This window comes from Caretta caretta, chromosome 1 (assembly GCF_965140235.1).
Source record: "Caretta caretta isolate rCarCar2 chromosome 1, rCarCar1.hap1, whole genome shotgun sequence".
Taxonomy (NCBI): domain Eukaryota; kingdom Metazoa; phylum Chordata; order Testudines; family Cheloniidae; genus Caretta; species Caretta caretta.
Window position 1 is genome coordinate 217,309,049 of NC_134206.1, and position 12,098 is coordinate 217,321,146.

General features: G+C 48.5%; 1 protein-coding gene across 1 annotated transcript in view; it reads left to right on the forward strand.

The window, feature by feature from the left end:
- Nucleotides 1–1,954: 1,954 nt before the first annotated feature.
- The window catches only part of LOC125628882 (scavenger receptor cysteine-rich type 1 protein M130-like), a 60,797-nt gene continuing 50,653 nt past the window's right edge, over nucleotides 1,955–12,098 (forward strand). The window contains exon 1 of the mRNA XM_075120334.1: nucleotides 1,955–2,076. Coding sequence (XP_074976435.1) covers nucleotides 2,013–2,076 — 64 coding nt within the window. The 5' untranslated portion in view covers nucleotides 1,955–2,012. The remainder of the gene's footprint in view (nucleotides 2,077–12,098) is intronic.

The following is a 12,098-nucleotide window of genomic DNA, read 5'->3' on the forward strand; positions in this document are numbered from 1 at the left end:
CTTAGAGGGGTCACACAAACCACTTCCAGATGGGTCACCCTGCCCCAGAGCTCCCCCAATAGGTCAAATATCCTCTCGAGGGTGGTTCCCAGCAGCTGGAACCCAGCCTGATTGGTTGAGGGCGGTGGGAGAAGTTGTTAAAGTGGTCACACAACCCACTTCTGGATGGGTCAACCCTCCCTGGAACTCCCCCGATTGGTCAAATCACCTATTGGTGCAGTCCTACAGGGGCAAATCCCATCCTGATTGGTAGAGGGCAGTGGGAGGAGTTCTTAGAGGGGTCACATGAGACACCTGGCTTCTGTTCGTGTCCAGCTTGACCCCGGAAGTAATACCCCATGAACGGGACTTTAGGTGACAGGTGGGCGGGGCTTAAGGGGTTAAAGGGCTGGAGTAAAGTTTGATTGACAGTAGGACCCTTGTACTACTTTGGTGCAATTTCCTGTTTTGTCATTACTGTTTATTTAAATAGTTGGAGGGCAGAGTGAGGAGGAATGGCATGATTGGGGAATGGAGTTTAGTAAAAATAAGGAGAGGGAAGGATGGGGAAAAGGCACAGTCACACCTCCTCATCTGCCAAGCTAGTCACTCACTGTCAAGTGTTTTTCTGGAATCACAACAGAGTGGAGTCTCAAGGAGGGATTCAAAGGAGGATCAGGTGTTGCTTGCACAGATTTTCTGAGGAAGTTTTCTCCATACAGAAAGGGCAGCATCAGAGAAAATGGAAAGGTAAAGAGTTAAAGACATTTCCCTTAATCCAAGTATTTGTAACAGTTCTCTTGAGGAAGAGCAGGAGGTAGGTGTGGTGCCAGCCAGTCATTATTCTGTTCTATTCCCTTGCCTTGTGCCTGTTCCTTGAATTGTCTGTGTCCCATGAATCAAATACACTTGTTTCCAAGGAGCCCTCCTGCTGCTGATAGCACTGATGGGCATGGTGTGTGCAGGACCTCCTGCTACTGCAAGAGAGGGTCATGGCCTACTCAGGAAGCCCTATGCTCTGCCTCTACCACTAAGAATCATGGTCTAGACAGGAAACCCCAAGGACGGGGTGAAAGTAACATAAAGCCCTTACCGGTACAGGGGCCTGACTCTGGGACCCTGGAAAGGGCGGGGCCTTGGGCAGAAGGGGCGGGGCTGAGGGGGTCAGCCTCCCCCAACCAGCCCATCCGCGCTCCCTGGCCTGTGCTGCCCGGGGCTCCGTCGGTGATTTAAATTTTAAATTGCTGGCCCGGGGCAGCTGCCCCTTTTGTGCCCCCCATTGGCAGCCTGGGTTCGGGGGCAATGATGTTAAAGCGCTGCCATGGCAGCGCTTTAACATCATCTGCGTACAGGCCAATACCAGCAGCCACTTTCTACTGGTATGTTGTACCGGCCCAATTTCCTCCCTGCCCTAAGGCCTATTAGTAGAAGAACTGCCAATATTTCAGATGCTGCTGAGTAATTCTTCTTCTATAAAGATGATCTGAGCGACACAACCTGGTTCTAGTGAGTTGTCCTTGTCTGTAATTGGGCATGTCCTATGTTGGGAATTGGTCTTGTAATGATCACCTTTTCCACAAGAGATTTCTTTCCTAGTTTATAAAATAACCAGCCTCTAATGTCTCTCAGTTCATGTTTAATATGATATAGAATCTATCAGGGCGAGAAACAGCACGGCTACAGTTTGTGCAGAACTTTTCCTTCCGGCTCCAGAGATGGGGGTTACCCGATGATCTGAGGCTGTGGTAAACCTGACATCAGGAGGGGGCTCATCACTCATATATGGTGATGTTTGTTGCTTTCGAGTTTTATTGGATGTTTTAGCTGCATAAAGTCACAGATAAAACCACTGATAATAACTAAAAAGGCAGATGGGTTTGCTATTGGTTCCTTCCCGCAGCTGATGCCAGTCTCTGAATCTATATATTTCCCTTCCACTGCTTTGTTGTCACTTGTCAGACACAGCGGGGCCCTGGCAGGTGCTTAGGTGCAGCCAGTGCAGTGTGAGGAGGGGACAGCAAGTCAGGCTGGCAATGAAGGGACATCTCTCCACTCCGATGCTGTGGCTTCTTCTCCTCTCATTTCAGGACACAGCAGGTAAGTCTCCTCTGTGCTTCACCAGGGGAGCTGGGTCAACTGGAATGAGGGTGGTAACTTTTACAGTCCACTTTTTACCATTGGTGCCCATCTAGGAGCTTGTGACTTTTCCTTTCGGGATTGGATCTTGACACTGTTATCGAGGCTTTTGTTACCTTGAGATTGGACAATTCAAATGACCCTAATGTGGGGCTGCACCTTAAAACCATTCAGAGAACAAAGCTGATGAAAATGGCAGCAACTCACTGAGCAGGGCATCATGCTGGGAGCATGTTACAGCCGTGCTGCAGGATCTGCACTGGCTGCCCATCTCTGGGTGGAGGTTAAGGTGTTGGTTAGAATTTATAAAGTCCTTCATGGCCTGCGACCGGCCTCTCTGAGGGATCACCTCTCTCCATACGGACACAGCTATGGTTAGCAGGGACACCTGAGTTGGTTCCCCCTTTTTATAAAGGAGAGGGGTGGCTGGCAGGGTGTTCTCTTTTTGAGGCCTCCAGGACTCTGAAACTTGTTATCCTGTTTGGGCCAAAATAGACCAAATTGGTTGACATTCTGGGCACACTGCAAAAGACACTCTTTTGGGGGTGGGAAGGACCCAGGCTGTGCGTCACATAATGAGAAAGGGGTGGGAAGGAGTTTCTGTAGGTATCTGGCTAGCTGAGTTCCTGTTGAAATGGTCACTTCATGCTGCTGGGATTTGAGTGTGTTATCAATGTCGTCCAGGTGCCAACAGTCTCGGTCCAGAATCCAACAGCTCCAAGTGCCAAATCCTGGCTCCTCACTCCCCCATTCACTCACTGAAGCCAGAAGAAGTTTTGCAATTTTGAAGTGAGCAGGATTTATCCAAACAAACCCAGAGCTGATTCCTCCCAGAGAAGGGGGGTGTGCATGTGTTGGGGTGCAGTGTGCAATGCCCTGTTCCCATGGGGGTATCGGAAGCTCTGCCACCAGGAAGATTTATCCTGCAGGAGCCCTGTCTCCCTCCCCCAGGGTTTCTGCTGGAGCAGAGAAGCCTTGAATCCTAGTTGGAGACTAGAGAAGCCCGACCAGCACAAGCTGCATGGCAGAGGTGCTGTAGCAGGGCCTCTCACGGCCACATTGGTTTCATTCCCACAAGGCCGCCCCTGCCCAGTTTCAGGGCTGCTCTCATTCCTCCAGCACAGAGGGGGCTGCAGGCTCCTTGCCAAGCTGTGTCCCAGCTCCAGGAAGATTTAACAGCAATGGGGGAGGGGGGAGCAGATCATGAGATACATCAGCATGTGCTGGTGCGTCTTAGGGAGTGAATCTGGCCCAAAGACTCCAAAACTGATCAGCAATAGGATTCAGATTGAATGTGGGACCCAGATATGATTCAAATAATGCAGTGATTGGAACCTGCTGGGCTGGTGTTAGCAGCACGAGACTGATCCATGTGTCTGGCAGGGCAGTGAACTGCTCAGCAGTAGCTGGTTCATGGGAACCCGATGTGCTGCTGCGCCAGCCTGAGAAACTGACCCTGACCTTGGTAATCAGCAAGGTCAGTTCAGTTATTGTCTTCGAGAAAAACCTGCCCTGATGTATATTTCACAGACAGCTCAGTAACTGTGCGGTGAGTAGGGGGCTGGAACCCAGAAAATCCTGACAAAACCAACCCTCTAGCAGGTGACTTGGAGTTTATATTTCAGATTCCCAAGAAGTTCCTATATAACGTGCTGGGATTAGAGCCCATGACACAGCGGTACATCACCGGAAAGCATGGAATTCTGGGGTGACTTCTGCTGATCAGACTGACATTGCAGGGGATGGACAGTTACTACCACGTGCGGGATAAATTACTGCACGATTGTGGGATGGTGTCATATAGTGATGCCAAGCACATGTTCAGCTCAATGCATTTTTGTTGGATTGCTAAGGAAATGTGTATCATCCCTTTGATATTTTTTATTTTCTATGGGAAACTTGAGTTTTCTTCACATGAACACAGACACAGTGATATGTGTGGGAGGTGGTATACAATATAGGAGATAGCACCATGTAGCTTTCCCTTTCCCTCAGTGCCCGAATCCTCCTCCCTGAGCAGAGGCCAGGTCAGTCTTTGCCAGAAGATTGTGTTTCACAATCATTGACCTCTTTACATTGTGCGGGAAAGCAAATTAGTAAAATGATGTGGTGTCCAGGCAAACAAATGAGAAAATATCAGGGGTGGGCCAAAGTGGCAGGTTTCACTCCCAGACCCAGATCTGAACTTCCCCAATATTCAGAGTGCTGGGTGGGGTCATTATTCCAAGTTGGGCTACAGAGGTGTAGCCAGTATATGGTAGGTGCAGTATGTAAATGTGATTGTTATCCAGAAAGGTGCTGATGGCTGCCATCGGGGAATCTTTGATCCTAAGACAATGAATGAAAGCCAATGTCAGGACGAGAACTCTCTTTTAGGCTCAACAGATGGCGCAATCAAGATCCTTTTTGTAGTAAAAACAGCTGCAGACAGTGGGGGCTACTGCCAAAGGCACTGGCCACATGGGCAGGGCAGAGCTAAGCCAGAGGTTTCCACTGTTGCCAAAGCAGGGGCTAGGATACTGGCGTCAGACTGTGTCTGTTGCGGGGAGAAGCCAGTAGAAGGAGTTGTGCCCAGGATCTTGGAAGCAGAAAGGAAACAAAGCCTGTGGGAGCTTGCTGGAGGGGCAGGCTGAGAGATTTCTGAGCAAGGAAACTGACAGCTCTTGTTAGTTTCTACTGAGTGCAGGGAAACAGAACTGTGTGTGCACTTCGCTAGAGCAGTGTTACAGCCTTGGGTCCTGCCACAAGTGAACATCACGGAGTTAACTCCGTTGAAAAAAAGTCCCTATTTTTCTTAGTGCAGACCAGGCCCCATGGGTTGCCTGTGGGACTGCACGGAAGTGAGCTTTACCTGAATAAACGCCCCTGTGGATTGCAGCAAAGTCAGCATTTTCTATTTCCTTGGCATTAAAGGAGCAGGATGGTCTGGCCACGTACTGGTGTGAACTGCACTGTTCTCTGAGCTCCGTGGAGGCTCCATAAACACGGTGTCCCTGGTTCAGCCATCCACTGCTGCAACCAGCCCTTTCCAGGGGTCACACTGGAACTCTGCATGTAGCCGTAACTCCTGGGCATTGTAACTCCTGTGGACCAGTTCTCCCAGCCAATATCCCAGAATTGTGTGGCAGGCAGTGGCCCCTCCTCTCATTCCTTGTTAAATGCCTCTCTTCCAGCAGCCAGCTTTGCCTCTCCACAACCCCTACAGATACAAACAACTCTAGAGACAACTGGGGGCAGGGGGTGGAACTCAGAGCTACTGGGAGAAAAGCAGCCTGCAGGGAGTGGGGGCAGAGTCTGCTGCTCATCTGGGGAAGGAGCAGCCTGTACGTGCAGGCCAGAGAGGCCAGGTAGAAAGGGGAGAAGAGGAGGAGGAAGAGCCCAGGGGAGGTGGGTGGGAAGAGACTAGTGGAAGAGAGAAATGTGTGGGGCAGGTGGGGAGAGGAAGCTCCGTCAGGGAGCACAAGGCTGTAATGGCAAGCTCCACAGAACAAAAGTTGTGAGGTTAAAAAAACCATCCAGTCTCATTTTTCCATCTGTCTTTGGACTTTAGAATCCCTGTCTACTCCTCTGCCAGTGCAGGGGTGAGAATCGCAGGCTGAAAAGTCACCCTTTAGTGCACCCAAACTGCACGACTCTCCCTGGCTGCTCAGCTGGAGACTGCACTTACCCTCCCCTCACCCCTGAGACGGGGAACTGCCGTCCATTGCCCAGCACTGCCTTCGCTCTCCCCTCCTGGTTCAGTTCCTCTGACAGAAGAAGGGCTGGCTGGGAAATAGCTTGACAGCTACTGAGCTAATTCATGCAGCGTGGTTCACACTCGCACACAGAACTTCTGTTACTGGTCAGGGGTGAGTTACAGACAGAGATACTGGAGACCTTCACTCTGATCTGACATTAATCCTTCACATAAATTATGTCATTGTAACACAACAGGTTTGGTTTAGCCTTTTGCAAACAGCAACACTTCCCTGACTTCCTCCACCCCACACTGCCCCTGCAACTTCTCCACCTGAGACCGGGAAGCAGTGCCCCCATTCTAGAGACCCCTCCCCTCTCCTGCCTGTGTCACCTTTGCTCCTGCCCCCTCCCACTCCTAACCCCATCCCCTGCCTATTCCAGACTCCGTTCCCCTCCCCAATACTACCTCCTGTCCCCCTTCCCCACAACCCCTCCCCTACCTCCTGTCCACTGGCACCAGACTCCCCACTCCTCCATCCTCCCCAATCCTCCCTCATGTGCCCCTGCTCCAGGCTCCCTCCCATCCTCTACTCCACACCCCTCCCCTCCTCACCCTCTTGCAGCCCTGCTTCAAACCCCCTCCCTCCTTCCCCCAGAAGTTCACCCTTCCCCACCCCTCCCTCCTCTTTCCCCCCTTATAAAACCCCCTCTTCTCCCCAATGCCTCCTTTTGCCCCCTTTCTCCTCTCTGCCCGATTCCTCATCCCCTCCTCACTTCTCACTCCTGTCCCCCACTCCAGACCCCTTCCTCTCGCCATGCAGACTCCCTTTTCTAAACCCCCTTCTCCTCCACTCCCTCCTTCCCCCTGCTCAATAACCCACTCCAGCCCCATGCTCCCTGCTCCCCACTCCAGACCACCCTGTGCTCCATCTCTACTCCTCCATCCTGCCCCAATTTCAGATCCCTGTCCCCTCCCCTCCCTTCTGACTCTCTCTTTCCTGCCTCCCTGTTAACTCCCAATGCAGACACCCATCCCCTCCCCACTTCTCCCTCCTGCCCCTGCTTTCCAACCTCCTTCCTGCCCCCCAGTCCAGTCCCACCTCCTCGCTCCTGCCCCTTCCTATGCCCCTTTCCAGACCTTCCTCCCTTCTGTCCCTTCTGCCCTCCTGCTCCAGACACTCTCCCTTCCCCACCCTCTTTCCTCCCCTTCCTCCAGAACCCCCTCCCCACCGCTCCCTCCGGCTGACTTATTGTCTTTATCCCATTCCCTTGCAACCCTTGAATCTGCCTCCTGTCTCCCCAATGCCCTGCTCCCCTCACTCTCCCCATCCTCCTTTCACAGGGTCTCTGCTGCCCACCACGGTCCCTGGGTCCTCTCCAACCCCCTCAGCCACACAGAGACAGCCGTGTTCCCAGTGGGCTTTAAGTGAGAAGTGGCAGCCAGCTTTACTCAGGGCGGCCTCACTCCCTCATAGAATCATACAATATCAGGGTTGGAAGAGACCTCAGGAGGTCATCTAGTCCAACCCCCTGCTCAAAGCAGGACCAATCCCCAACTAAGTCATCCCAGACAGGGCTTTGTCAAGCCTGACCTTAAAAACTTCTAAGGAAGGAGATTCCACCATCTCCCTAGGTAACGCATTCCAGTGTTTCACCACCCTCCTAGTGAAAAAGTTTTTCCTAATATCCGACCTAAACCTCCCCCACTGCAACTTGAGACCATTACTCCTTGTTCTGTCATCAGCTACCACTGAGAACAGTCTAGAGCCATCCTCTTTGGAACCCCCTTTCAGGTAGTTGAAAGCAGCTATCAAATCCCCCCTCATTCTTCTCTTCCGTAGTCTAAACAATCCCAGTTCCCTCAGCCTCTCCTCATAAGTTATGTGTTCCAGACCCCTAATCATTTTTGTTGCCCTCCACTGGACTCTTTCCAATTTTTCTACATCTTTCTTGTAGTGTGGGGCCCAAAACTGGACACAGTACTCCAGATGAGGCCTCACCAATGTTGAATAGAGGGAAACAATCACATCCCTCGATCTGCTGGCAATGCCCCTACGTATACATCCCAAAATACCATTGGCCTTCTTGGCAACAAAGGCACACTGCTGACTCATATCCAGCTTCTCGTCCACTGTCACCCCTAGGGCCTTTTCTGCGGAACTGCTGCCTAGCCATTCGGTCCCTAGTCTGTAGCGGTGCATGGGATTCTTCCGTCCTAAGTGCAGGACTCTGCACTTGTCCTTGTTGAACCTCATCAGATTTCTTTTGGCCCAATCCTCTAATTTGTCTAGGGCCCTCTGTATCCTATCCCTACCCTCCAGCGTATCTACCTCTCCTTCCAGTTTAGTGTCATCTGCAAACTTGCTGAGGGTGCAATCCACACCATCCTCCAGATCATTTATGAAGATATTGAACAAAACTGGCCACAGGACCAACCCTTGGGGCACTCCACGTGATACCGGCTGCCAACTAGACATGGAGCCATTGATCACTACCCGTTGAGCCCGACAATCTAGCCAACTTTCTATCCACCTTATAGTGCATTCATCCAGCCCATTCTTCTTTAACTTGCTTGCAAGAATACTGTGGAAGACCATGTCAAAAACTTCGCTAAAGTCAAGGAACAACTCGTCCACCACTTCCCCTCATCCGCAGAGCCAGTTATCTCATCATAGAAGGCAATTAGATTAGTCAGGCATGACTTGCCCTTGGTGAATCCATGCTGACTGTTCCTGATCAACTTCCTCTCCTCAAAGTGCTTCAGAATTGATTCCTTGAGGACCTGCTCCATGATTTTTCCAGGGACTGAGGTGAAGCTGTAGTTCCTAGGATCCTCCTTCTTCCCTTTTTTAAAGATGGGCACTACATTAGCCTTTTTCCAGTCATCCGGGACTTCCCCCGATCACCAGGAGTTTTCAAAGAGAATGGCCAATGGCTCTGCAATCACATCTGCCAACTCCTTTAGCACTATCGGATGCAGCGCATCCGGCTCCATGGACTTATGCTCGTCCAGCTTTTCTAAATAGTCCCGAACCACTTCTTTCTCCACAGAGGGCTGGTCACCTCCTCCCCATGCTGTGCTGCCCTGTGCAGTAGTCTGGGAGCTGACCTTGTTCATGAAGACAGAGGCAAAAAAGCATTGAGTACATTAGCTTTTTCTACATCCTCTGTCACTAGGTTGCCTCCCTCATTCAGTAAGGGGCCCACACTTTCCTTGACTTTCTTCTTGTTGCTAACATACCTGAAGAAACCCTTCTTGTTACTCTTGATATCTCTTGCTAGCTGCAACTCCAGGTGCGATTTGGCCTTCCTGATTTCACTCCTGCATGCCCAAGCAATATTTTTATACTCTTCCTCTTTAGTCATTTGTCCAATCTTCCACTTCTTGTAAGCTTCTTCTTTCATAAGACAGGTTTTCCATTCCTTGGACCATCCTAGTTGCCCTTCTCTGTACCTGTTCCAGTTTGAATTCATCCTTCTTAAACATGGGAGACCAGAATTGCACACAATATTCCAGATGAGGTCTCACCAGTACCTTGTATAATGGTACTAACACCTCCTTATCTCTACTGGAAATACCTCGCCTGATGCATCCCAAGACCGCATTAGCTTTTTTAACGGCCATATCACATTGGCAGCTCATAGTCATCCTGTGATCGACCAGTACGCCGAGGTCCTTCTCCTTCTGTGTTACTTCCAAGTAATGCGTCCCCAGTTTATAACAGAAATTCTAAATGCATGACCTTGCACTTTTCACTATTAAATTTCATCCTATTACTATTTCTCCAACTTACAAGGTCATCCAGATCTTCCTGTATGATATTCCGGTCCCTCTCTGTATTGGCAATACCTCCCAGCTTTGTGTCATCCGCAAACTTTATTAGCACATTCCCGCTTTTTGTGCCAAGGTCAGTAATGAAAAGATTAAATAAGATTGGTCCCAAAACTGATCCCTGAGGAACTCCACTAGTAACCTCCTTCCAGTCTGACAGTTCACCTTTCAGTGTGACCCGCTGTAGTTTCCCCTTTAAACAGTTTCTTATCCACCTTTCAGTTTTCATATTGATCCCCATCTTTTCCAATTTAGCTAATAATTCACCATTTGGAACCGTATCAAATGCCTTACTGAAATTGAGATAAATTAGACCTACTGCATTCCCTTTGTCGAAAAAATCTGTTACCTTCTCAGAGAAGGAGATCAGGTTGGTTTGACACGATCTACCTTTTGTAAAGCCATGTTGTATTTTGTCCCAATTACCACTGACCTCAATGTCCTTAACTAGTTTCTCCTTCAAATTTTTTTCCAAGACCTTGCATACTACAGATGTCAAACTAACAGGCCTGTAGTTACCCAGATCGCTTTTTTTTACTTTTCTTAAAAATAGGAACTATGTTAGCAATTCTCCAGTCAGACAGTACAACCCCTGAGTTTACAGATTCATTAAAAATTCTTGCTAATGGGCTTGCAATTTCATGTGCCAGTTCCTTTAATATTCTTGGATGAAGATTATCCGGGCCCCCTGATTTAGTCCCATTAAGCTGTTCGAGTTTGGCTTCTACCTCGGATGTGGTAATATCTACCTCTGTACCCTCATTGCCATTTGTCATCCTACCATTCTCCCTAAGCTCCTCATTAGCCTCGTTAAAGACTGAGGCAAAGTATTTGTTTAGATATTGGGCCATGCCTCGATTATCCTTAACCTCCACTCCATCCTCAGTGTTAAGTGGTCCCACTTCTTCTTTCTTTGTTTTCTTATTATCTATATGGCTATAGAACCTTTTACTGTTGGTTTTAATTCCCTTTTCAAGGTCCAACTCTACATGGCTTTTGGCATTTCTCACTATCCCTACATATTCTGACCTCAGTAAGGTAGCTTTCCTTGCTAATCCCTCCCATCTTCCACTCCTTGTAGGCTTTCTGTTTTTTCTTAATCACCTCTCTGAGATGCTTGCTCATCCAGCTTGGTCTACAACTCCTGCCTATGAATTTTTCCCCCTTTCTTGGGATGCAGGCTTCTGAAAGTTTCTGCAACTTTGACTAGAAGTAATTCCAGGCCTCCTCCGCCTTTAGATCCACAAGTTTTTCAGTCCAATCCACTTCCCTAACTAATTTCCTTATTTTTTTGAAAATTAGCCTTTTTGAAATCAAAAACCCTAGTTACAAATCTATTTTTGTTTATCCTTCCATTTAGTTTGAACTGAATTAGCTCATGATCAAGGTTGTCCCCTACAATCATTTCTTCTATGAGGTCCTCACTACTCACCAAAACCAAATCTAAAATGGCATTCTCTTGTCATAAATATAAAGGGAAGGGTAAACCCCTTTAAAATCCCTCCTGGCCAGAGGAAAAATCCTATCAACCTGTAAAGGGTTAAGAAGCTAAAGGTAACCTTGCTGGCACCTGACCAAAATGACCAATGAGGAGACAAGATACTTTCAAAAGCTGGGAGGAGGGAGAAAAACAAAGGGTCTGGGTCTGTCTGTATACTGCTTTTGCTGGGGACAGAACAGGAATGGAGTCTTAGGACTTTTAGTAAGTAATCTAGCTAGGTATGTGTTAGATTATGATTTCTTTAAATGGCTGAGAAAAGAGCTGTGCTGAATAGAATGAATATTCTTGCCTGTGTGTCTTTTTTGTAACTTAAGGTTTTGTCTAGAGGGATTCTCTATGTTTTGAATCTAATTACCCTGTAAGGTATCTACTATCCTGATTTTACAGAGGTGATTCCTTTACTTCTATTAAAAGTCTTCTTGTAAGGAAACTGAATGCTTTTTCATTGTTCTAAGATCCAAGGGTTTGAGTCTGTGGTCACCTATGCAAATTGGTGAGGATTTTTACCAAACCTTCCCCAGGAAGTGGGGTGCAAGGATTGGGAGGATTTTGGGGGGAAAGACGTGTCCAAACTATGTTTCCCAGTAAACCCAGTTAAAGTTTGGTGGTGGCAGTGGAAATCCAGGGGCAAAGGATAAAATTAATTTGTACCTTGGGGAAGTTTTAACCTAAGCTGGTGAAAGTAAGCTTAGGAGGTTTTCATGCAGGTCCCCACATCTGTATCCTAGAGTACCTTGACACCTCTCTTGTCAGTTCAGCAACTACTTGGTGAAGGAATCTATAAGCTATCGTATCCAAGAGCCCTATTATTATTACTAGCACTTGTCCTCCAGTCTATATCTGGGAAGTTAAAGTCTCCCAAGATCACACAATTCCCATAGGTTTTTACTTCTTTAAAAACATTAAAGAGGTCTCTATCCATATCCAGTACGGATCCCGGCAGTCTATAGCACACCCCAAGCACTGTCCCAG